We start from the raw sequence: 26,757 nt of genomic DNA, 5'->3' as shown, positions 1-26,757 counted from the left end.
TTTTTTCCTGACCTAGTTCATTTGTATCTTTTAGCGTTTTTGTGGTGACAGGTTTTGTGAAGCTTTCCTTTGCTTTTCTCTAAGTATCTTCCAGTTTCAGATTGATATCCTAAATCATCTTTCTGTTTCTGACAAGTTAGACTTTTTTGACATTTTATTGGATTAGTTGACTTAATCACCCTGCAGCATTTTTTTCCATTTGATAACATTTGTTGGGCAGTCACTGCACAGTGAGCACTTGCACTGATCAATCTGAATTTCCACAGCAGTGATCTTACAGATGGTTTTTGTTAGTGCTACCGTAACTGCCTTGTCCTTTCCTTTTTTTTTTTTTTCCTTCATCATACAAGAAACACCTCCCTCCTTGTTTACATGTAGTTATGGAGGAATCATCACCAACGGAAAGACTAATATATTTAGTGCCATCATGGGTAGCAGTAGATAATAGTAGATTCAGTATATGGTCTGTGGCCCTGGCAAATCAGTCCATCTCTCTAGGTCTTTGTTTTCTCATTTGTAAGAAGAGCTGTTTAGACTACACAATCTCTTAAGGTCCCTTTTGCTGTTAAAGGTTGCTCAGCCTGGGAGAGACCTTCACTCTTCCTTCCAGTCATTCTCCTTCCCTTCTTAAGGGGAACCACTGATTTTACCACCTTATGTGAGTTTTCTCCACTCTTCATGTAAATGGAATTATGTGAATATGTATTCTTTGTGTTTCTGACTCCTTCCACTCAAAGGAGTACAAGATTCATTCAAGTTATTGTGTGCAGCATTCACTTCCATTGCTGCCTGTGTGTGTGTATAACATATATGAATAAGCCACAATTTATTTATCCAGTTTACTGTTGTAGGTAATAGGTCTTTTCCAGCTTTTTGTTATTAGGTATAATGCTGTTATGAATATTCCTATGTGAATCTTTTGGTATATATTTTTATTGGTTATATACCTAGGAACAGTTCTGTTGAACATGCTTTTATTTACCTTTAATAGTTACTGCTAGACAGTTTTCTAGAGTGCTGAATACCAAGTTACACTTCCTCCCAGCATTTTTCCCAGTTTTTTTTCCAGTAGCTCTATATCTTGGCCAGCATTTTGGTGTTGGTTGTTTTATCCATTTTGGTGGATAAACACTGGTATTTTATGGGGTTTTATTTTTAAAATTTTTTGTGTTTTAATATTTTTATTAAAGTATCATGCCAATTTCTGCTATACAGCAAAGTGACCCAGTCATATATATATTTATTATAAATTCCTGTGCATATGTATATGTATATATATGACTGTGTTATGTTACCTTCCATCATGGTCCATCCCAAGAGACATGGTCCATCCCTGTGCTATTCAGTAAGATTTCGTTATTAATGATGGCCATTCTGAGTGGTGTAATGTGGGACCTCATTGTAGTTTTAATGTGCATTTCTCTAATAATTAGTGATGTTGAGCATTTTTTCATGTGCCTACTGGCCATCCATGTGTCTCCTTTGGAGAATATCTATTTAGGTCTTCCGTCCTTTTTCCAATTGGGTTTTTTTGTTGACTTCTATGAGCTGTTTGTATATTTTAGAGGTTAAGGTCTTGTTGATTAAATTGTTTATGTCAGAGAATGTTTTGCCTAGGTTCTTTTCTAGGAGATTATGGTGCTTGTCTTAAGTCTTTAAGCCATTTTGAGTTTATTTTTGTGCATTGCGTGAGGGTGTGTTCTAGTTTCATTGATTTACATGCAGCTGTCCAGTTTTGCCAACACCACTTGCTTGAAGAGACTTTTTCCCATTTTATATTTTTACCTCCTTTGTTGAAGATTAATTGACCATAGGTTCCTGGGTTTATTCTTGGGCTATTCTATTCCACTGATCCATATGTTCATTTTTGTACCAGTACCAAGTCTTAATGACTTTAGCTTTGCAATATTGTCTGAAGTCTGGGAGAGTTATTATGCATCCTGCTTAGTTTTTGTTCCAAAGGATTGCTTTGACAATTCTGGGTGTTTTATAGTTCCATATAACTTTTTGGATTGTTTGTTCTAGTTCTGTGAAAAATGTCATGGGTAATATGATAGCAATCTCATTCCATCTGTAGATTGCTTTGGGTAGTGTGGCCACTTTAACCAAGAATTAACAAACTTAATTCTTCCAATCTGGGAGCATGTGATATCTTTACATTTATTTGAATCCTCTTTAATTTCTTTGATTACTGTTTTATAGTTCTCAGCATATAAGTCTTTCACTTCCTTGGTCAGGTTTATCCCTGGGTATTTAATTTTTGGGGGTGTGATTTTTTTCTTTTTTTCTTTTTTCTTTTTTTTTTTTTGTCTTTTATTCTTTTAGGGCCACCCTTGTGGCATATGGAGGTTCCCAGGCTGGGGGTCTAATCGGGGCTGTTGCTGCCAGCCACAGCCACACCAGATCCGAGCCTCATCTGCAATCTATACCACAGCTCACGGCAACACTGGATCTTTAACCCACTGAGCGAGGCCAGGGATCAAACCCGCAACCTCATCGTTCGTAGTTGGATTTGTTTCTGCTGTGCCATAACAGGAACGCCAGAATTTAAGAGTTGTTTTTTTTTTTTTTTTAAATGCATGTATTCTTTTCCTTTTTTCTTTTTATGGCCCCATATGCATTGTATGGAAATTCCTGGGCCAGGGGTCGAATTGGAGCTGTAGCTGTCGCCTTTGCCATAGCCATGGCAACACCGTATCCCAGCTGCCTCTGCGACCTACACCACAGCTTAATGTCAATGCCAGGTCCTTAACCCACTGAGCCAGAACAGGAACGCCTCTTTTCTAATATTTCATTGATAGTATACAGAAATGTAACCAATTTCTGAATGTTAATCTTGTATCCTGCTACTTTGCTGAATTCATTGATCAGATTGAGAACTTTTTGTGTGGAGTCCTTAGGGTTTTCTATATTTAGTACCATGTCATCTACATGTGGTAACAATTTTACCTCTTCTCTTCCAATTTGGATACCTTTTCTATTTTTGTCTGATTGCTGTAGCTAGGACTTCCAATACTATGTTGAATAGAAGTGGTGAGAGTGGGCATCCTTGTCTTGTTCCAGATTTAAACAGGAAGGCTTGCAGCTTTTCTCTGTTGAGTATTATATTGCCTGTGGGTTTGTCATAAATGGCTTTTATATTATGTTGAGATATGTTCTTTGTTCCTTCTGTAGCCATTTTGATAAGATCTTTTTTTAAATCATGAATGGATGTTGAATTTTGTCAAATGCTTTCTCTTATTCTGTTGAGATGGTCATGTGGTTTTCAACTTTTCTTTTGTTAATGTGGTATATTGCTTTGATTTGTATATCTTGAACTTGAGGTGACTCCTCCTTGCTTATGGTGTATGATCTTTTTTTATGTGTTGTTGGATTCAGTTGGCTAAAATTTTGTTGAGAATTTTTCATCTATATTCATCAAAGATATTGGGCTATAATTTTATTTTTTTGGTAGTATCTTTGTCTGGTTTTGGTATTAAGGTGATGGTGACTTCATAGAATGCTTTTGGGAGTGTTCCTTATTACATCTTCAGTTTCATTTTTGTGATCAGCCTGTTCAAATTATCTGTGTATTCTTGATTCAATTTTGGTGGACTTTATGTCTCTAGAAAGTTATGCTTTTTTTCTAGATTGTCAAATTTGTTTTCACATAATTGTTTATAGTATTGTCTTATGGTTTTTTGTATTGCTACAATATCCATTGAGATTCCCCCTTTTTCATTTTGTTTTGTTGTTTTGGATTCTTCTCTCAATAAGTCTGGCCAGATGTTTGTCAATTTTGTTTACTCTTTCAAAGAACCAGCTCTTGGTTTTATTGATTTTTTTTCTATTCTTTTAATCTCTCCAAGATTTCCTTCTTCTGACTTTAATTTTTGTTTATTCTTTTTCTAATTCTTTTTAGGTGGTAGGTTAGAGTGTTGATTTGGGATTTTTTTCTTGTTTTGGGGGAGAAAGGCTTGTATATGAACTTCCCCTCTAAGAACTGCTTTCTTGGCATCCTATAGATTTTTGTATGCTTGTGTTTTTATTGTTGTTTGTCTCAAGGTATTTTTTAATTTGCTTTTTGATTTTTCTTATTGACCCATTGGTTTGTTAGTAGCATGTTGTTTAGTTTCCATGTAGTCAGTTTTTTTCTCATTTCTTTCCATGTGGTTAATTTCTTGTTTCATCCCATTGTGGTCAGAGAAGATGGTTGAAATAATTTCTTTACTCTTTGTTGAGGTTAATTTTGTGCCCCAGTATGTGGTCAATCCTAGAGAATGTTCCAGGTGCACTTGAATGTATATTCTGGGTTTTTTTGGATGTAGTGTCCAAAAATAATTGTTCAAAATATCAATTAGGTCTAATTGTTCTGTGTCATTTAGGATCTCTGATGCCTTATTGATTTTCCTTCTAGGGATTCTGTTAAAGTCCCTACTAGTGTTGTCTTCCCATCAATTTCTCCTTTTTGTCTGTTAGTATTTGTTTTATGTATTTGGGAGCTCTTACATTAGGGGCATATATATTGATTAATGTAATATCCTCTTCTCGAATTGATCCTTTTATCATTAAATAGTTCCCCCCTTTATCCTTATGGCTTTTGTTTTAAAGTATATTTTATTTGAGTATTGTGACTCCCACTTTCCTTTCATTTCCATTCACATGAAATATTTTTCCATTTTCTCACTTTGGATCTGGGTATGTCCTTTGCTCTAAGGTGAATCTCTTGTAGGCAGCATATCATAGGCTCTTCTTTTTTTTTTTTTAATTCATTCTGCCACTCTGTCTTTTGATTGAATTCAGTCCATTGACATTTAAGGTAATAATTGATAAATATCTATTTATTGCCATTTTGATCTTTGTTTTCCAGTTGATTCTATGTCCCTTTTTTTTTCCTTTAGTTGGATTGATTTCCTTTTATTTTATGCTTGTGTCCTCTTCTTGGTTTTGTGAATGTATTATTTTTTGAGTTGTGGTTGCCCTTTATTTCCAGTATTTAACACCTTCCATATCTACTTCCTTTAGACTGATGGTCATAGAGGCGCAAACACATTCTTAAAAAACTCTGGATTTTCTTATTCTCCTTCCCTACATTTTGTGATTTTGATGTCCTTTTTTACACCTTCATGTTTATCCTTTTGATGTTCCTTGTTTATCACCTTCACAAATAGTTTTTTTGTTTGTTTGTTTTGATCTGTAGACTGGCTTATTTAAGTGATTACTTTCAAATTGCAATTTCTTCCATTCTTTATCTTACTTCTTTCCTGTTTAGAGGAAATCTTTCAATATTTCTTTTAAAATGGTTTAGTATTGCTGTATTTCAGCTTTTGTTTGTCTGAAAAATTCTTTATTTCTCCTTCTGTTTTAAATGATGATCTTGCTGGGTAGAGTATTCTAGGTTGCATATTTTTCCCTTTTAGAACTTTGAATATTATCTTGCCACTCTCTTCTGGCCTGTAGCGTTTCTATAGAGAAATCAGCTGATAGCCTTATTGGGGGGGATCCCTTATAATTAACTCTTTGTTTTTTTCTTGCTGCCTTTAGAATCCTCTCTTTTAACTTTTGCCATTTTTATTATAATATGTCTTGGTTAGGGTCTGTTTTTTTTCACCTTGTTTGGGGCCTTTTTTGCTTCCTATTTCTGGATATCTGTTTCCTTTAGATTTGGAAAATTTTTCTGCCATGATTTCTTCAAATATATTTTTATCCCTTATTCTTCTCCTTCTGAAATCCCTATTTGTAGATTGGCACATATTATGGCACATATTGGCATATATTATCTCATAGATGTCTTATGTTGCTTTCTTTTTTCTTTTTTTTTTTTTTTTCCCAGTTTGGTTTTCTGTCTGCTGTCCTGATTGGGTGATTTCCATTATTCTGTCTTCCAAGGCAGTTATTCATTCCTCTGCTTTATTCATTCTGCTGTTCAATGCCTTTAACTCAGCTTTCTTCCCCGCAAATGAATTTTCAAATTTTTCTTGGCACCTGGTTATAGTTTCTAGTTCCTTCTTAAAATAATCTGCATTACTCTTGATATCTGTCCTTAATTCCTTCAGTATTTTCATTACCTCCTTTTTGAACTCAGTATCTTGTTAAATTGCAGAGGTCTGTTTCATTGTTTGCTCCTTCAAAGGAACTCTCCTGTTCTTTTAACTAGTTATGGTTCCTGTGCTTTTTCATTTTGCTTATATTTTCCTTATTCTGTGAGTTTAGGGAAAACAGTTATTTACTGTAGTCTTGGAGGGCTATATATATATATATATATATATATATGCAGAAGTGTCCCTGAGTAGCTTATGAGGACTTAACTATTTTGGGTGGGTGGGGTGTGAAGGCTGCTTTTGGTTTGGATGCTTGCTCTCTCTTTCCACAGTGTGTGCAGGCCATTATCCCATTGACAAGGGGGTGTGCAGGTATACAGCCTGCACATGCTTCCAGAAAGGTGGGGACAATGGGCAGGGCCTGTAGCCAGTGCCTGGTTGCCAGGCCCTGGCATTGGCAAGGACCCACAGGGCGGTGGTGCAGGCTTTTCCTGGTTGCAGGGCCTTGGGCAGTGACAGTGAACTTCAGGGAGGTGGGAGCAGTACCCAGCGCCTTTAACAGCAACAACAGTAGGGCATGTGTGTTCCATGAGGGTGAGGGTTCGATCCCTAACATTGCCCAGTGGGTTAAGTATCCGGCATTGCCATGAGCTGTGGTATAGGTCGTAGATGCAGCTTCGATCCTGAGTTGCTTTGGTATTGGACATGGCTGCAGCTCTGATTTGACCTCTAGCCTGGGAACTTCCAAATGCCACACATGCGGCACTTTGGGGGGAAAAAAGTTGGGGAGTTCCCGCTGTGGCTCAGCAGTAATGAATCCAACTAGTATCCATGAGGATGCATGTTCAGTCCTTGGCTTTGCTCAGTGGGTTAAGGATCCGGTGTTGCCATGGTCTGTGATGTAGGTTGCAGACATGGCTCGGATCCCAGGTTGCTGTGTCAATGGTATAGGTGAGCAGCTACAGCTCCAATTTGACCACTGGCCCAGGAACTTCCATATGCTATGGGTGTGGCCCTAAAAAGACCAAAAAAAAATTTTTTTTGGCCACACCCATGGTATATAGAAGTTCCTGGGCCAGGGATCAAACTAGCGCCACAACAGTGACAATGCCAGGTCCTTAACCTCTAAGGCCACCAGGGAACTCCTGTGGTGGTTTTAATTTGCATTGTCATGTTGACTAAAGTGATTGAGCTTCTTTTCACAGATGGATTCACATTTAGATATCACATTGTGAACTACTGGCTCAGGGCTCTTGCCATTTTTTTTTTTAAGTCGTCACTCTTTTTCTTATTCATCTGTAAGTGTTCATTATATATTCTGTGTATAAGTGTTGCTGTATGTATTGCAAATATCTCTCCCACCCCAAGATTTGCCTCTTTACTGTCTTCATGGTGTCTTTTGATGAGTTCAGCTTGTCAGTGGTTGTTTGTTTTTGTTTTTTTAGGGCCGTACATGTGGAATATGGAAGTTGCCAGGCCTGGGGTCAAATCGGAGCTACAGCTACTGGCTATGCTGCAGCCACAGCAGTGTGGGATCTGAGCTACACCTGTGACCTATACCACAGCTCACAGCAACACCAGATCCTTAAACCACTAAACAAGGCCAGGGATAGAACCTAAGTCCTCACAGATACTAGTGAGATTCGTTACCGCTGAGCCATGAGGGAACTTGCGGTTAATGCATTTTTAAAGAAATCTTTTCCTACCTCAGGATTATGTAGATATTTTCCCATATAATCTCCTTAAGTTTGCTTTTTTTTCTTTTCCCTAGTTAGTCTTTAACTTACCTGCAGTTAAGTTGCATCATAGTTTCCTTCATTGGCTCTGTTTTCATTTTAAGAGAAGAAAACATGCACACATGTTTGAAATCAGAAGGAAAGGGAACCAATACATAGAAAATATTGAGGATGACTGAAAGGGATAGAGTTTCTGAAAAAGAGCAAGATATGAAAGGATGTACTTTACAAAGTAGGAGGAGAGAGCTCCAGAAATAAAAGGGAGCAACAGAACAGGGAGAGAAAAGTCCAAAAAGAGTACATAATGTTAGCACTAGAACTTTCAGCCTTTCTCTTCTCTGTGAGGTGATGCTCAGTGTTTGCCCAGCACATGTTCACAGCAGCATGATCCACAACAGCCAGGAGGTGTCTGTGCACTGGTGAATAGATAAATAAGATGTAGTCTCCACACACAGGGAAATGGTATACTCAGCCTTAAGTAATAAAATTTTGACAGGTGCTTACAGCATGGATGAACCTTGAAAATGTGGTAAGTGAGATAAGCCAGACACAAAAGGACAAATGTTGCACGGTTCCACTTATGAGAGGTCCCTCGAATAGTCAGATTCTGGGAATTAGAAAGTAGAACGTGCTTCCCAGGGATGATGGTGAGGTACCGCCTAAGGGGTACAGAGTCTCAGTGTGGGGTGATGAAAAATTCTGGAGGTGGATGCTAACACAGCAGTGTGACTGTGCTTAATGCCACTGATCTCTGTACTTTAAAATGGTTAAAAAAGATGTTATATGTATATTTACCACAGTTTAGAAAACGATGTATTTGCCAAAGCTAAGAAAGAGAAGGTAGAATTCAGGGCAGCACTTCTCAGAGTGTGATGAATTCATGAGCTCCTGGCTGTCTTGTTGACAAAACACATACACAATGGAAGAGCTATGTGTGTTTTACTAGGGGCTTACTGAGGGCTATAGCCCAGGAGACAGCCTCTTAGCAGCTCTGAGGACCTGCTCCAAGAAGTGGATGAGGAGATCAGTATAAGTGTGATTTTGTGAAGTGAGTTCGTGCAGTCAAGCACATGTTCTGGCAGAGGCTTGCTGCTAGTCCTGAGGAGCAGACGTCTCCATTAATGATTTTAGTGCTTTTCTAGGTATGAGAAAATAAATTAGGCTTATAGAGTCTGAAAATATCCGATGGCCAGTTTTCCCAGAGCACAGAGAGCCTCATTCCTGGTCTCAGCCCTGAACTCCTTTCAGGGTGTGTTGAAGGTCAGGGGCTGCTGTGGCTAGTGACTTCATCCTTGTGGAAGCAGACGGCAAGCTGCAATTTTTAGTTGGCAGTCTTTATCATAATATTTAGGTGTCATGTGCCGTTGTCACTTTCACTCTGTCACAGTGCTAGAGTTTCCAGAAGCCACATGGTGATATTGAAGCAAAATTAATGCAGAAGCAGATATAGGAATGCACATGTCTTCTGTTTAAGCCAGGCCGCAAAGAGATTTGCAAAAGTATAAAGTAGTGTCGTTCTTCTCACCAGCTTTATTTTGTTTTGAGAAAAATATGGGGGTGTTTTGGTAAAGCAGTGCATTGTTTATGTTCACATGGGATTGCCTTGTTATTTTTAGACAAATTAATAGATAAATATTTTTAAATTCTTTGTTTTTAACTTCTAGTATGGCAATATTGAGAGGCATAAACCACATGAACAAAAGCTCTTTGAGGTGGTCGGTAATTTTTAAGAGTTTAAAAGGGCTCTGCACAGAAAAAGTAGGAGAGCCCCTGAAGAAGAAAATCAACTTTCAAAAAGATTGTCAAGGACAGTAAGGGCTAGTAGAATAGAGCTCTGTAAACATTTATAAACAAAATCTTGTGATTAGTTTTTTAACAAACAGGAAGTAACTAGAATACCAAGAATCTTCAGGATGAGAGACTGTACAGAACAGATGACTTTTGAGTTTGAACCTTGGAAGTTAACAAGAGGGTAGGATCATGGAGACACAGCTGGTGCAGGGCCACAGGCTCACGAGCAGTGTTTGCTGCTGGAGCCCCTGGAGGTATCACAGATTCGCTGTGCTTATGACTAGAGTCTGAGGACACAGGCCATTGTTGAATGACTTGAGTTGAAGACGAGGAGGGCCAGATCCAGGGGAGGGCAGCGGGCTGAGGAGGAGCTGTCTGGAGGTGGGGGAGCTGGGAAGGAGGAGGATGGGCTTTGAGGGCTAAGGGGCTAAGGACGTCCTGTTCTTCCTCCTCTCAGGTGCCCACAGAGGCCAGTGGGAGAGGAATTTTGGCAGCAAGGAGGGAGTGGATGGGGTGGTTTGGGTTTTGGGGGTTCTTTTTTAACCTTTTTTCTTCTTCTTCTTTTTTTTTTTTTTTTAAGCTTAGGGTGGTTTGCTATTGATGTGTCAGGACCTAAGTCATCCCCGGGGGGGGGGGGGGGTGGTGGGAAGAGTTGAGATTAGCCAGGCAGCCCTCTGGTGAGGGTCTCCAGGCAGGAAATGGGAGCACAAAGACTTAGAGGCCTGGCGGCTTCAGGAATTCTGACTAAAAGGGCTGGTGGAGGGGGTTGCTGTTGGAGGACGTATAGAAAGCGGAGATAGGTCAGGTCAGGGGATGGAGTCCCATTTTAAATGTGTGCTTGCAATGCTTCTAGTGACGAAGTACGTTATCACCAGAGTTAGTTTGTAGATGAGAGAAGAGGACAAAGAACAGATCTTTCAAAATCCGCAGCTAGCGTGATTAGAAGGAAAGGATTTAGTGAAAGGGGTCAAACAAGTAGACTAGGGTATAAGAGAGAAAGAGGTCAGTTTGGTCCAGCAGGGGTCCCTGAAATGGGCACTGAAGGGGTGCCCTGGTTTGATGCTAGGAGAGAGGTGAGCAGTGTTTTCCAGGAAAACCAGGTGGTGTTGGCTGAATCACGTTCTGACCTGATGGGGCATCCTCTGCTTGTGACCAGCAATGGAGCTGATTGACGGTCCAGTTGAGAGGTTTCAGGGCTGCTCAGCCAATGTGGAGGGTGTGAGTGGTCAGAGAGGAGCCAAATTTGAGATTTCAAAACTGGAAGTTCAGGAGTTCCCATCATGGCACAGCAGAAACAAATCCAACTAGGAACCATGAGGTTGAGGGTTCAATCCCTGGCCTCACTCAGTGGATTAAGGATCCAGCGTTGCTATGAGCTATGATGTAGGTCTCAGTCTTGGCTCTGGTCCTCCATTGCTGTGGCATTGGCTGGTGGCTACAGCTCTGATTAGACCCCTAACGTGGGAACCTCCGCATGTGGCAGGTAAAAGCAAAAACAAACAAACAAAAAAACCTGGAAGTTCAGAAGATGTTTTTTCCTATATCGCTGGCTTCCTGTAGTAAATATCACTTAATACTCTGTGTGAATCTTGTTGGTAAGTTATTAAAAATTGTTGATTACTTGTTTTTGGACAGCAGTCAGATGTAAATTGTTAGTCATTTGCAGTGAAACTCTTGACATACATGGATAGATTTTTAACCAAAAGCTAATTTATTAATAAAACCATTTATATGCATATGCTTATCATGTGTAGATGTGTTTATTTCCTTATAGTTGTCTTCTGCATGCTTTGAGAAGTCTTTTTCTTTTTTCTTTTAATGAAAAAGTCTTGCTAATCTGTGTGTGTGTGTTCTAGTAGTTGAATAAAAATATTTGGGGTAGGAGTGTATTTTTCTCCTCACTTAAATATATAATATTGCATTTATCTCATGAGTCTTATCATTCAGTGCTATGGGAAAAAGTAAAATAAATGGTTTAAAAATAGCAAGACATAGCACAAACACTTTACTACATCAAAAGCATTTTGTTTTAGAAAAGTTTGAAATATGTATTTCTGAATGGTATCAGCAGGTCCTAGCAAAGTTTAGCTCGTTTAATATCACCATACTTAAATATTGGGATGTCATTTCTCTCCAGTCTTTCCATTTAAAAAAGGATAGTGTCCACTGTTTTTGTCAATAAAACCCTTTAAACTCCACATATACCTGTTATTGGTAACCTATCCCATATGTTTGAATAGAAATTTTGGTGGGAGTGAGCATGAGAAGGGTCTCAAATTAAAAGGCTTTGCCTCTTATTTTTGTTCTTTCCTATAATAATAACTACTTTATTGGGGGGGGCGTAAATATACCTTACTCAGTGTAATAATACTTAGAAAGATACCTTGTTTGCTATCAGATGGGCCACTAGCCAGGAACCTCTGTAAGATTTATGTGCCAGAGGAATCCTGGAGGAGAAGATGACACCCTACACTGAGGGGCAGATCCGAACTGTTGTGTATTTAGTTACAATTCTACTTTCCCATCTCTTTCTCTCTCTCTCTCTTTTTTTTTTTTTTTTTTAGCCGCTATTTAAATAAGGCTTTTCAAGGCTGGTCCAAGAAAGAGAAGTTCTCCTCCACTTTTGTGAACAACGTGCTGTCCCACACTGGCAAGGAGCACTGTGCACCAGCCTGGATGCTGCTCTCCAAAGTTGTTTGCTCTGCACCCACCCTGGACCACACCAAGATCATGAAGTCCTGGGAGCAAATGAGCAGGTCTGCATGCTTGTCATTATGAGAGAGGGTGTGAGCTGTTTATAGCTATTTGTGTACACAGATCTTTAATTCTGGGCATAAAGCAAACATGAAAGAATCACTTTTCAGCTTTTGTTGTCTAAGTACATTAAGTGACTCAGTGCTCCCCAACTTGACTCCTAAACCTTGCTCCAGTACTTCCTCCAGTGCTAATGATCCAGAAGAAAAGTACTTTGCTTACAGCAGTGTTTACTTTGGTTCTGTACTGATCTTTCTTCTGCCTTTTCCCCAGGCAGCCAAACCCCAATGCAGACACTTTAGGGCACATCCTGTGTGTTATTGGGCATATTGCAAAGCATCTTCCGAAGAGCACCCGGGACAAGGTGACCAGTGAGTATCTGGAGAATTGTGAAAAGGCTTTGCATCTCCCTTTATGAGTATTTTTAAGAGGTAAACTTCAAGGGAATTGACTCTTTTCAGATGTTGTCGAGCAAAAGCTAAGTGGATTCCAGTGGTCACCAAAGCTGATCAAGCCAGCTGTGGACACTTTGCAGCATCTCTGTAGAGCATCTGCAGAGACGCCAGTGGAGGAGCAGGTATACTCAGGATCTCCTGGGGTGGGGGTCTGTCCTTCTTCTGCACATAGATGTGATACTCTGCCTTGAAGCTAGAGGTGTGTTCTCTGCAGAGAACCTGGGAGGGTGGGTGTTCCAGTAGCTAGTTCCCTAAGGCAGTGTGTATGATAAGCAGGTGACATTCACCAAGATGATCTTGGCTGCTGAAGACATGTGGCTGCCTTAGGAGGCCACCTCCTTGGTTCTGGGTTTCAGTGTTTCCTGGAAGCGTGCCTGATAGGCGCCTGTTTCCTTGAGCAAATCTGCAAGGCTCTCTTCTCTAATCATAGTCTCAGTGCTTATGATAGCTTAGTAGGTCTTCATCCCACATGCCCATCCTCACTCCAAGAAGGTATAAGACAATTTCCTTCCAATAAATCATCATCCAGGAAGCCCTGTCCTGTTGTTTCATGTCCCTTGTACCCAGGGTTCCCAGAGCCTCCTACTGATGTTCCCTATGGATGCAACCCTAAGCCATTGTTTTATGTGAGACAGAGGGTCACTTTGACTTCCCAAAAGCTGTCCATTTCAGTGTCTCGAAGGATAGTTATTACCATGCATTCTCTTTTTATCATGAAGTATACTCCTAGACAGTACTGATCACAATGGAAAATTTTAGGGCTAGGGTTATTGATAGTTTTAGAAGGCAAAAATTAAATAATTGCTGGAGTATATTTAAATTTCCCAGAATAAAAACAATGCTTCATCTGAGCTACCTGCTATCTTCTTGTGCTTCCTTTTCTTGTATAAGTTCTATTTGTAGTAACAGATAAAATAAGACAATATATTGTAACTTTTTTGCTTAGGACTTACAACTGGTTGAAATTTACTTTAAGTAATGAAAATGCCTGGCTCTTTCCTTGTCTAATGCTTTCTTAGGGTAAACCTTTTGCCCCTTTTTGGTTAAAGGGATGCTTGCTTTGATTTCTTTTTCTGTTTATCTCTGCTCCAAGAAAGTATACAAAAAAGTTTGAAATAAGAAACATTACCTAGTAGGGCACATATTTGAACAGTAGAGCACAGGTTAAAATAAGACAAAAAGCTGATAATGGGGAAAGCATTCTGTAGGAAACAGTGAGGGATTTATGTGGCAGATTGTAAGGGTACCATCCCACAGGCAACCAGAGGTGTATCTCTGGTAAACGCAGAGTCAGGCCTGCAGCTGGGTCCCCGATTCCCTTCCCAGTGCTGGTTCCCAGCTTGGCTGGAGGAGAGCCTGCAGTGGGGGGAGCCTGGGCCCTAAGGACTCACTGTCTGCCTGCCATTGGCCACAGTTCTTAGAACAGTAAGTTGTGTCATTGCTAGAGTCTGTGGTGAAGGCAGAGTTTTCATCAGGCTTGGAAACTGAGACCCAGAGGAGAGAGGAACTTACTGCTTTGTTAGAGAAAGGGCAGGGTTTTAGTTCTGCCAGCACCACCTCCTTTGGGTGGGTGGACAGTGGACAAAGGCCCTGAAACTTCCCAGAATCTCAGGACAATTTAAATCCAGATGACAAAGGCCCTGAAACTTCCCAGAATCTCAGGACAACTTAAATCCAGTTTCCCCATACAGACTTCTCTGTTCCTCTTCTCCATAAATGAGCATCCTGTATCTTATAGAGAAAACAGATTACCCAGAGAGGGTACCATCAAGGTGTAGCTCGATGGCAGCATGTGTGAGAAGACTCAGTCTCAGGGTGGTTCTGCTTCTCGAGCGTGGTGTGAGCTGATGGTGTGTTGTGGCTGTCATTGAAGAAATGGCCACAAGTGCAGACTGTTAGTGGAGATGGTGTCTGCAGCAGAGGTGGTGGTTCTGTTCTCTGTATGGTTAAGTCTAAGGCCGTGTGCTCTGCCTCAGTGACAGCCCTTCACACAAATGTGGATGGGACCGCTGTCTCATAGGAGAAAGGCAGTGAGGGTGACAAAAACAGGCTGAGCAGGCAGCGGCTGAGGGGCCTGGCGTGTGAGTGGGAAAAGGAACCCTCATGGAGGCAGGCTGCCAGGCAAATGCATACATGAGGGAAGGACCTCTGCATGACAGAGGACTGGGATTGTTTGGCATCACAGAGGACTGATTTGGAGTGGGTAGAAACCCTAGGAGACAAGTTTTGGCCAACTGAACAAAAGTTGTACTGAGGTCTGCCATGAGTGGACAGACTTTCCTCTGCACAAGTCTCTGGTCAGTAGAGGTATTAACAGAGCTGCCGGAGGCATGGCAGTAGTCCTGGGTGGTGAGGGTGCTGCAGTTGGACGACCTTGATGGCTCTCTCCCAGACTCTGAAAGTCCTTCTTACTAGCAGCAGAGTGCTGTGCATGAGGACTCACTGTGAGGCTAGAGCACAGGCATTTCCAAGGCTCCCTTGGCTTGGGTTGTACAGCCCAGGGTGTGCAACCTGTTAATGTCTTAAGTGCAGTAGCTGTTTAATCTTGACACGTCTTGGGCCTGACATCAGATGACAGACTTCAGAATCTTGGTGACGGTTTGCCAGCAGTTTGGCAAACGTCGAAAACCATCTTACGGTGGAGCTTCTAGGCAGGACCTGGGACAACAGCTCAGACAGTCCTTTTGGTAACTGCACCATCTTCGCCTAATTCCTAAAACACCTGGGCCAGAGCTGCTGGGCTCACCTTGGGCGTTTAGGGACAGCTTCCCTGGGGACGTGACATCTGGGCTCTAGGGTGTGACTGATGTCCCCAGAGATAGGACGCCATGAGGTTATTTTAATGAAAAAAAGACTCTGAAAACTTGTCTCTAGTGAATACATTTCAGGAGGATAACAACCTTTTTTTCCCCCATGTCTTTTTAAAATATACCATTTATTATAGTAGTTAATTCACCACTTACACATGCCAGAAGAATTGCAGTGTTTTCCTCTCTAATTGGAGGAGCACTGTTATTACAGATGTCTTATCAATTATCACTAATTCTTCTTAAATATATGCCTTTCCCTCTTACAGGGCAAATGTAGAAAGACAGACATGACTGTATGTAGTGTATTACAGAGAGCATACATGAGTGTTCTTCGTGAATCCACTCAGCCAGTTCTCACTGCCAGATTCTTAAAGGAGCGAAGATGCAAACACAAGGAGGGCTGGGGTTCCTCATAGCTTGTACTTTACACATTTGAAGGTCATAGAGTTTCTTCGAGCAAGTTGTATGTCCTGGGGAGTCTGATGGATGTATGGCACCCCTCAGACATGACCTTTGACTTGCCACAGAAATTACTGGCACAGGTGTGTGGGGACATCCTTTCCACCTGCGTGCACTGCCTCTCCGACGTACTTCTGAAGGAGGATGGGACCAGGAGGATGAATGAAGACCTGGTGGTGAGTAGCTGATGCTCTTAGCGTCCTCCTCTCCTCCTCGTGTCGGCTGGGGCTGTAGATGGCTGTGTGATGTGCATTTCCAGCACTGTTGACAAGTGAAGGATTTTCTTAGCCTGCGGCTTACTCTTTTAGATGGAGTTTTTATTGGTGAACTTATTCATTTTTCTCAACATACTTATCTGGGGGGCAAGGATGGCAATCCTTCCCCTAGTTGATCATGTGAGATACCTGATCCACCAGGGAAAATAATGTGAGTCGTGAGCTCAGAGAAAACAAGGTGAGAAAGTAGCAAAGTGTTCTTTTGGCTGGTTGTTTGATGTTTTTAAAAATTGTCTAATGTGCCCACCAGGCTGCTTGAATATCAGAGTACAGTTCCAAGGTCAGGTCTGAAACAAAATGAGATATTTGAAAACTGAAGAAACTGCTAACCTGTAAGAAGTGTGATTGTGTGACATACACCCTGCTTTAGAAATTGTATCAGAAGAGACACTTTTGAGCCAGTAACCGCGGGACCCATTTTCTGATTCCAGGGACTGACTCAGCTATACATGGTGATTCTGATTGTAGCATCTGACACCATCCAGTAAGGGCAACAGTAACCTTCTTTTTATGCCCTTCAGGCCAAGCCATCATTTAGCCCAAAATGGCCATTTTCCTCCTCTATTTGAAATTATGAGCGAACTTCCCTTCTGTGTTCAGTTCCTGCTGTGCCCCTTGTGCTCACACCTGGGGATCAGTGGCCATGTTTAGATTCGTTGGAGAAGATGCTTTGTATAAGGCATCTTCTAATCGACAGAAACCCTGATGTTTTAGATCAGAGGCCATCATGTGGAGCATGATGGAGAAACCCCAAACCAAGGTTTCTCTGGAGGGTCTTGATCTCCTAACTTATCTGAGATTCCCTCCCCAATCTAAACACTTCTTAGGACTAGGGCGTTTTCCCTGATAAGATTTTTTCTCCCAATGGTTAAATATGTTGCCAAAAACCTACTCTTTGGTCAAAATATATGTGGAAAAGTTTGCTCTGTATATGTTGTTTCCTTCACTCTTATTTAAATAGAATTCAAATACTCCTTGAATCCACTAATATACATTATGTTCAGGTCTTTTTAAACACACATATCCTTATTATTATTAGCTTTCTTACTCTAAAAAGCCTTATTTTTAACATTTTACTGTTTTTTGAGCATCACCCTTGCGTTTTCAAAATTAAAGAAGACAGTATTACCCATTAAACTGGATATCCTTGATGAGAACATGGTAGTGGTGGATTGAGGAGGCAGGTTCTCCTCAGTTTTGGTGGGAGTCTAACTATTGAGCTCATCAGGACAATGACCTGAAAGTGGGTTTCGGAGCTGCCACAGATCATGTGCCCTCCCAGCCTGCTCAGCTCTCCAGGGGCAGTGGTGTTAGGTCAGGAGAGGGTTAGGTCAGTGTGAGGTTTAGCATGCTTATGTAGTCATTGAACCTATTTATCTTACATATCAACATGAAAGGATGCTGATACTAAAGAATCACAGACTTCACCCTCATGTGATTGGTGAGTATGTGAGAAGAGCAAAGTGAAGCCCTGGAACTATGACTGTGACTTAGAAAAGAAAGTCAAACAAAATCAAGGACGGTATCTGCAGTTAGTGGCTGTTCTGTGTCCCCACTTACCTGAAAACACTGTGATTCACTTTATTGCGGTGCAGTTGTGAGCAGCACCCCTTTGACTGGAAGGAGTATCTAGACATAGATGATAAAACTGTATATCACCCTGATTTTGGATGAATTTTTACAATGGCCTTGTATTTTTATGGGGGGAAACAGTCATTTAATATGGGACAAAAAAAGGTACAAGTACTTCACTGACATGGCCTTAATCTTGCTAGAGTTCATTTTTCTCTTGCCTTATTCTTACTGCAGAACCAATTCTCTCTGCAGGTGAAGTACATTTTCACCTTAGGAGACGTAGCCCAGCTCTGTCCAGCTAGAGTGGACAAGAGAGCCTTCCTGCTGATCCAGTCCATCCTGGCTGCTTCTCCCAGCACGGACCACTGTAAGGCACCTGCCTACCCTTTGCACCTGCTGCCTGCAGGCTGGGTTAGCCCCCGGAGTAGAGCAGTAAACCTCCTTCCCTCCTACAGTGCCAGCCTCAGATCCAGGCGGCAGTGAGGCCACAGCCTCCCAACCCCTCCCAGGGATCCACAGCTCCATCATGCCCTCCGTGATCAGAGCACATGCCGTCATTGCCTTGGGTGAGTAAGGAGACCTGGGGCAGCCACCTCCACATGTGGTTTTGTCTTAAATAAGCCAGTGATTTAAAAAGCCCCTGAGCTCAGGAGGCAACTATAGAAGCACCCAGATCTGCAGTACACTCTCTATTTTTTACCTTTAAACCTGTTCCTGTGACTTTTTTTATACTTGCAATAACACCCTGAGGCCTATTCATGAAGATCTGTATGCCAGGTACTGCACTGAGTTCTAGGAATGAAGAAATAAATTTGCAGGTCACTTTATAAAGAGATAGTCTGATGCTTTCCATGAATTCATATGGTTGTTTATCTTGAGAAGACTGACATCTATGCAATAATTTGAATTTTGATTTTTTGGGGGGGGAGGCTGTGCCCACAACATGCAGAAATTCTAGGGTCAGGGATCAAACCCATACCACAGCTGCAACCTGATCCACAGCAGACAATGCCTGATCCTTAACTTGCTGAGCCACCAGGAAACTCCTTCAATTTCTTGTGACTATATTTTATTCTTGGTATGAGTTACAAATCTTTTTGTAGTAATTTTTTTTTTCAAAAATCTAAGAATTGTAAATAAGAGGAAAACATTCCCCAGGCAATAAAAGAAAAAAAGGTGTGATAAATGACATGATTGTGTATTTGACTCACTCACATTTCAAGTTCATTCTTCAATTTCTTAGCTTCTATCAACTATAAGTATAATCTAAAGTAAAATGTGGAGTTGCCCATTGTAGCTCAGCAGGTTAAGAACCCAACATAGTGTCCATGAGAATGCAGGTTTGATCTCTGGCCTTGCTCAGTGGGTTAAAGATCTGCCATTGCTGTGGCTGTGGAGTAGGCCCCAGCTATAGCTCCAATTTGACCCCTAGCTCGAAACTTCCATATGCCGCAGGTGCAGCCGTTAAAAAAAAAGAGAGAGAGATGTAAAATGTATCATGGGTTTTATCGGTCATTTTCCAGGTAATTAGCTCCAAAACTCAAGCGCTGGTGACTTTACTGCAGTAAAGGAACATCTCAGAGTGTCCATCTCAGGACACCCTGGGTTGGGCAGGTGGTATTTTGAACTTCTTACTGTTTTGTTTGAGTTATGTCTGCCTTTGATTTTTTGTGATTGTCGATGTTTTGACTTTGATGAAATAATATCCAAAGCAGGTTACAGCTGGAGAGAAGGCATAGAATAAAGAATCAGGGTATCCCTCTCTTGGTGGCAGGAAAGCTGTGCTTACAGCATGAGGATCTCGCCAAGAGGAGCATCCCAGCCCTGGTGCGTGAGCTGGAGGTGTGCAGCGACATGGCCGTCCGCAACAACGTCGTCATCACCATGTGTGATCTCTGCAAGCGGTACACGGCCATGGTGGACAAGTACATCCCCAACATCTCTGCGTGTCTGAAGGACTCAGAGCCGTTCATCCGCAGGCAGACGCTGCTCTTGCTCACTGACCTGCTGCAGGTGCGCAGGTGGTCTTGCCCCCACCGGCCTGCTCCTGGCCCAGGGGTACCTGGGCAGCGCCGAAGGTGGCTGTGTAGTAGAGTCACAGGAGCCTCAACTGCACTTTCAGATACCACTCTTCCAGTGTTCTGAACAGACTTTTAAGTAGATTCTTACTTCCTAATATTCCTTTTGGGTGTTTGTTCAGAGACCCAGTCATGCAGGGTGAAATGGTATTTTTACAAATACTCAGCACATAGAGAAAAGTTTACATAGACAAGTAGGTCTAGTTCCCATTCTTTGAAGGGTCCGTGTTCCCAGATGGAACATCATCATTTGTACAGTGAGGACCCTTACCCTTGCCCCGGCATCCCCAAAGACATGCTCTGAGAGCCTGGGAGATGTGTCCACATGAGGGGAAATACTATTTGATCAGAAGGTATTTAAGTGATTTGTGTCTGTTCTGGGCCCTCACTGTCTCCTATGGTGTGCACATCACAAGGGTGCCTCTGACCCTCTTCCTGCAGGGCAGGAGCTCTGAGTCCTTTTCTCCCACAGCCCTGTGCTCTTGGGGTGGGTGGGGTGAGTGCAGATGGCCCTGGAAACAGAGGGGCTGCATGTTGAAGCCCCCATGATGCCTTCTCTCATGCAGGAGGACTTCGTGAAGTGGAAGGGCCCCCTGTTCTTCCGGTTTGTCAGCACACTGGTAGACCCAGACTTGGCTATTGCCAGGTAAGCCTTTTCCCTTATGCCAGACAGCCCAGCGATTGGCCTAATTTCTGGCAAAGATCTCTTTTCTTTAAAAGCGAGTTGTTTATGTACGATTTAGTGATTTTTAAAATACTAAGCTATATAATAAAGCTTTAGTTTGCTTGTAAGTTTAAAAAGAAAAAAGCCTAGTAGTTCCTGTGATGGCTCAGCGGTTAATGAACCCAACTAGCATTCATGAGGACGTAGGTTCGATCCTTGGCCTTGCTCAGTGGGTTAAAGATCTGGCGTTACCATGAACTGTGGTGTAGGTCGCAGACGTGGCTCGGATCCCATGTTGCTGTGGCTGTGGCATAGGCTGTCAGCTTCAGCTCCGATTAGACCCCTAGCCTGGGAACCTCCATATGCTGCAGGTGCAGCCCTAAAAAGACAAAGAAAAAGGAAAAAAAAGCCCTCGCCCAGGTCAACCATTGACTAACCTGCCACTGACCACATTTGTCGACACTTCTGCTCCTTCACACGGAGCAATGAAGAGCAGTGTTTGCCTTTGGTCACCTGTCAGAGCAGAAGCCAGCCAGTGTTAGCAGGAGTTCAGACTTCCCTCCAAGTGCAGAAACTGCAAGAAGAACTCAGAATTAAGACAGGATCGCTTTGTGTGAAATAAGAGTGTACGGTTTACAAAGTTCCTTGGAAATGGCTGTTTCCTGAGAATTGGAAGGCAAGGGGGTTGCTTTCCCCCTTGTTAATTCATCTCCTGTCATTTTCTTAAAATGTTTATTTTTAAGGAGTTGAGAAATAATCTCACAGAATCTGCTAACCTCAGTTGTGTTGTATGAGTAATTCTTTTTTTTTTAATTTTTTATTTATTATTATTTTTTTTTATTTTGGTCTTTTTAGGGCTGCACCCATGACATATGGAGGTTCCCAAGCTAGGGGTCCAATCCGAGCCGCATCTGTGACCTACACCACAGCTCATGGCAATATCGGATCATCAGCCCCCTGAGCAAGGCCAGGGATGGAACCCACATCCCCATGGATGCCAGTCGAGTTTCCTAACCACTGAGCCATGACAGGAACTCCCCATGTATGAGTAATTCTTTTTAAAGCAAGTCTGCTGTTGGAAAATAGAATGTTGAATACATGGCAGAAGTTTCCCCAGTTGGAAAGAGGTCTTTATAGACTCTCTAGCTATAACCAGTGTATACTGGGTCCCTCTGGTTCCAGATATGGTCACCAGTGGTTTACTCTGAGTTCCATGGAAAAAATTCTCTTTGGTTTCCTTTGGGTATAGTTTTCCAAGGAGGAATGTTTTACCTAATAAACCAGAAGGTAGAGGTTGATATTTTAATTAGCACATCTGGAGTCAGAGCAGACCTCTACTGTGTTTTCCTTTCCTTCGTATAATTGGTAAAGCAACTTGGTAGTTGTGCAGTGCCCTCTCACCTTCCACCTCTGCCCTAGGATGGCCCTGGGCCCATGTGCAATGTGGAGCCTGGAGCAGGCAGGAGCACCAGTGCTGGGGCATGGAGGTGACATGCATAGGAGGGGAGGGTGGATATCTCATTTGCATGTGTGTGTTTTCCCCATATGTGTCAGCTCCTACACGTGTGCAGGAGCCGTCATCAGGATGTAAAGTATACACAGGATCTTACGCAGGGGGTGAGAGCATGAACCAGAAGGAAATTGAGGGACAGACAGATGCATCCACCATAGTGAGATGATCAGTGCCTCTTGTAGCATTTTCTCCCTTCCCCCTTAAATCTTTCTGTTTTTATCCCTACATTCTGGGTTTATTCGAACCATGGTAAAAATGTGGAGCATGATTTAAAAAGCTTTGAAAAACTAATTTAAATTCATATGTTCACCTATTTTTAGGCCAAAGGGCAGGCCTGCCTGCTTGCTTTTATTAATTTTTCTGCATGTCTCTGCTAAGACAGATCTTCCAGAGAGACTATAGTGGCAGAGCCCTTTAAGTGTATTTTTGGTCCAAGTGGATCTCCTGACGATTCTGGCATGAGCAAAAATTGCATGACCTTTTTGTATGCATGTGGCTGCCCCATGGCATATGGCTAGGGATCAAATCAGCCAGAGTTGCAGCCTATGCCATAGCTATGGCAATGCCAGATCTTTAACCCACTGCACTGGGCTGGGCATGGAACCCACCTCCCTGCCACTGCAGAGATACTGTTGATCCCGCTGTGGCACAGCGGGCACTCCTTGTGACAATTAATGTATAAACTCCCAATTGGGGGACTACCAAATGATATATGACCTGTTTCTCCTTCTGCCCACTAGGTGGTGTCTGTGTAGTACAGCAGTCAGGGTGCTAGCTGGGTGACAGGTGGGCTGTTCAGGGTAGCCAGGCAGGTGCTGCAGATGTGCAGGAAGGCAGGGGCCAGAGGAGCTCAGGGCAAGATGGTGACAACTATGATGGACCATTGAGATAGAAAAGGAAGTACTTCAGAGACAGCTTGGTTTGGGAGAAAAAGGAGGAACTGAGGGTCTAGAGGTCTCCGTGCAAGACAAGTGGGGGGATGAAGGAGTCAGAAAGCTGAATAAGTCAGCTGGCGGTTGTCTGCCCTCAGAAGTTGGCACCACAGTGGCGGGGGGGGGTCCCTGGAATTGACAAAGTTGAGCTAAGAGAAGACTGTGTGGACACTAAAGGTGCTCTGGGGGATTGTCTTGGTCCATTTGAGCTGTTGGAACCAGTACCACAGACTGGGTAGCTTATAAACAACAGAAACTCCTTCCTCCCTGCTTAAAGGCAGGGTGTGTGAGATGAGGGCCTCCTCCAGGGAGCTGGCATCTCACCATGTCCTCACATGGCGGAGGGGAAGAAGGGACTCTGGGGCTCCATTTATAAGATGCTCACCCCATCTGTGAGAGTTCTGCCCTTGTAACCCAGTCATTTCCCAGAGGCCCACCTCCTAATACCACCCTCTGGGGGCTAGGTTTGCAACATGGAAATTTGGGGGCACACAAACATTCAGACCATATCACCATAATGGTGATGTCAGGTTTGGAATGGAGAAAACCAGGAAGCATTTATCAAGCAGTCAAGGGCAAGACAGACACATGGCAGGAGAGTCAGAAGAAGAGGATGAGCCTCACATGAGCTGGGTGGAGGACATGTCTTCTCCCCAGCAGCCAGTAAACCCCCACCCCCCACACTCTTCCTCAAGCCTTTTTCTTCAGACCACTTTTGGCAACGTGTTCTGTATGGTTTCTATAGTATCTGTCCACCTACTAAAATACAGGCTTCCTGGGAGGTGGGGATTTTGCTTTGTTTCCTGCTGTATCCCTAGCATGAAAGAGAACTTTAAACCAAGGAGGCACTCAGTGGACATTTGGTGAATGAATGGGTGAAAGTATCAGGGAGAGTGTGGTCCTCATACCCTGACTGTGGGATTTGAGAGGAACAGCTCCCCCTCCTCCCTGCTCCCTCCCCCAGAGGGCTGTAAGGGAAACAGGTCCTTGGAGGACAGCCCAGTCCTTTACAAAGAGGAGGGATGGAGTGGGAACCAGGACTGCAGAGCACAGGATGGGAAGATTGCAGGCAGGAAAGGGACCCCGGGACAGAAGCCCAGGGGAGGAGAAACCAGCGTCGTGACAGCAGTGAGGGCTGGAGAGAGAGGGGCTGTGGGTTTGGGGTTGTAGCCAAGGTCTGGGTGCAGGAAATAGATGCTGGTGTGGATGGGTCTGAGCCCCTGCCTTACTCTGAGAATGGCCAGACCAAGACCATGAGTCCGTCAACAGTGGCCCTCACTGAGCAGATACCTGCTTCAGGTAACATTTGCTCAGGAAGACATCCAAAAGAAGTAGGTTTTTTATGTTTCCTGCTAAATCTAAAAAGGGAAATAACCTGACTGCTCTTCCCTCGTGGTCTTGTCGGGCTGATTGAAATCTAGATTTGTGTTCTCAGTATTACTCAGGTTTAGCCAACCTGCCTTGTGTTCTATGTATGGTACAGTTCATGCTGTGTGAAATCTTCACAGTGTCCGTGACTTGATGCTGTGTGTGGTCCCTGTAAATTGTCCTTTGGGATGAGGCGAGGTGAAAGGGTGCCTAAGGCATTACTTAGGATGCTGGTTTCTTTGAACTATTTATCTGACAAACAAAAACAAAAATCTTACCTGGTTTGTCAAGTTAGTGGGATCTGTGAGTCTTAATCTGGCCAAGGCTGAATCTGGCTCTGTGAGTCCCAGTAAATGCAGCGGCAGGAGTAGTGCTGGATTTCACCACTGACCATGCGCCCATTCTTCTAATGCTGAACAGGACCTGCTTTCAGCCCTGGCCTCTGAATCCTTCATGTAATTATGTTACTGTGAGGTTTATTTGTGGGTTGGTTAAGCTAGTTACTCACCAGGGGCTTACCCATGGTGTACATGTTCTTGACCTAAAGTGAGTCGATGAGCATTTGACATTGAGTTGAAGTCCAAAGCAGCCTGTGTCCTTGCAGAAGGGTGGCTGGATTCTGCCTGACTGTACATTTTCATAGGAATGACCTCAAGTCTGGGAAGACAGGGCAGTGGCGAGAACTGCTGCACTGTGTGGGTAACTGTAATCAGATACCTAAGGGGTGAAGCCAGCTTGTTTCTTGAGGGTGTTTCTGTTTACTTAATGATTTTCCCCATTCTCTGCACTGCTGGGTTAGCAGAGTGACCTGTCAGGGGAGATCCTCTGATGGGTCGCACTCTGCCTCCAGCCCTGTTACTGAACAGGTGTGTAGGTGGTCCTGAGAGTGCTCCTCCTCCTCCTCCTTCTCCTCCTCCTCCTCCTCCTCACAGAGCTCCCTCTGTTGGACAGAGTTCTAGATATGTCGCAGTTGTGCCCGGTGAGCCATCCTTGTTGCTCCCACAGCAGGTTACTTCTCCATCGAGGTTTCTGAACTACCTTCTCTGACTGTGATGCGTGTGTGCTGTAGACAGACTGATTCATCCTTAGCCCAAGGAGAGCGTCAGGGAAGGGAGCTCTCTGGGGGTCCCGGCACGGCCCAAGGCCAAGAGCAAAGCACTCAGATTGCCCTTGTTGCTGCTCCCCTCACTGTGAGAGCAACAGGACCCCTGTTGGGTGGAAACTGAATCGAACTCAAAATGAAATGAAAAGATTGCTCTGGATGGTGTGACTGGATCAGAGCCAGCCCCCACCACCTTGGGTTGACCCCTGAGCAGAAGCCAGGCCTGGGCCTTCCCTCACCTGCCCTAATGGCAAAGGGGGATCTCCTTGGGCCCAGTGAGCCTCCGGCCTCTGTCCCAGTGTCTGCTTTGGGGACCATTTTCACTGGGCCCTCTGTGTCCCTCGGCAGCCTGGGTTTGAGTGGTCGCCGCCTATGGAGAGTACTTGTCCTGCTGACCCAAACTAACCCACTTGGTACTTAATCCTGTCCTTGAAGAAGTTCAGAGTTCAAGTTGGAGCCAGAGGCTGAGGTTCATTTCCAATTGGTCGTGGCAGGGGGTCCACCTGAAGAAGCAGTTAGGTTATTGGGAGCTAGGGGGGTCTCATGTGTGAGATGTCAATGAATGATAGCCCGCTGTTACAGTTTTGCAAGGAGAGCTGGTGAAAGCTGGGTTCACAGGGCAGGACAGGCAAGGAGCCAAGCAGGATGGAAGTGCAGCTGTCTCCTGGGTGGGCTTTGTTGCCTAGCCTATCCACAGCCCCCTCTGTTATAGATTCTTGGTACAACCTTGAGGCGGTAGCACACACTCCCCACCTTGTCCCCTTCTCCACAGCACTGGGAAGTTCTGCCTGGCTCAACTGCTGCTGAAGAGGAACCCTGCCATGTTTTTCCAGCACTTCAATGAGTGCATCTTCCACTTCAACAGCTACGAGAAGCATGAAAAGTACAACAGATTTCCCCAGTCGGAGAGGTCAGTGCTGCAGGGGGTGCTGGGAGGGTGGCTCAGGTACAGTGCTGTGGTGAGATGGTCCAATTCTGCCCTAGAGAAAAGCGGCTATTTTCGCTGAAGGGGAAGACAAATAAGGAGAAACGGATGAAAATCTACAGTTTCCTCCTGGAACACTTCACAGATGAGCAGCGGTTCAACATCACCTCCAAAATCTGCCTCAGCACACTGGGTAGGACTGGTTGGAGTGTAGGGATGAACTAGGTGAGCAAGCAAACTGCTGCCTGTCTCATGGCCCAGCCACTCTGCAGCAAAGAGGGCCCCTCTGTCCTTGGCCCT

The 26,757-nt window shown here is 43.4% G+C and overlaps 1 protein-coding gene across 5 annotated transcripts in view; it reads left to right on the top strand.

The window, feature by feature from the left end:
- NCAPD3 (non-SMC condensin II complex subunit D3) overlaps positions 1 to 26,757 on the top strand; it is a 72,686-nt gene that overhangs the window by 30,503 nt on the left and 15,426 nt on the right. For 4 of the 5 annotated variants that reach the window (XM_021063171.2, XM_021063170.2, XM_084976670.1 and 1 more), the window contains 10 exons: positions 12,112 to 12,303; positions 12,575 to 12,672; positions 12,763 to 12,878; positions 16,094 to 16,201; positions 18,128 to 18,242; positions 18,331 to 18,441; positions 19,650 to 19,888; positions 20,520 to 20,599; positions 26,305 to 26,442; positions 26,517 to 26,650. In XM_021063171.2, the coding sequence (XP_020918830.2) occupies positions 12,112 to 12,303; positions 12,575 to 12,672; positions 12,763 to 12,878; positions 16,094 to 16,201; positions 18,128 to 18,242; positions 18,331 to 18,441; positions 19,650 to 19,888; positions 20,520 to 20,599; positions 26,305 to 26,442; positions 26,517 to 26,650 (1,331 nt within the window). Of the gene's footprint in view, positions 1 to 12,111; positions 12,304 to 12,574; positions 12,673 to 12,762; positions 12,879 to 16,004; positions 16,202 to 18,127; positions 18,243 to 18,330; positions 18,442 to 19,649; positions 19,889 to 20,519; positions 20,600 to 26,304; positions 26,443 to 26,516; positions 26,651 to 26,757 lie in introns of those variants that run through there. The other variant, XR_014815609.1, reaches the window with a different exon arrangement.

This window comes from Sus scrofa, chromosome 9 (genome assembly GCF_054392235.1).
Source record: "Sus scrofa isolate SSC_HxYL_T2T_F1_AM1 chromosome 9, Sscrofa_HxYL_maternal_Yorkshire_Landrace_v2.0, whole genome shotgun sequence".
Taxonomy (NCBI): domain Eukaryota; kingdom Metazoa; phylum Chordata; class Mammalia; order Artiodactyla; family Suidae; genus Sus; species Sus scrofa.
The sequence above is the reverse complement of the archived record's forward strand: the minus strand, read 5'-3'. Positions and strand labels throughout refer to the sequence as shown.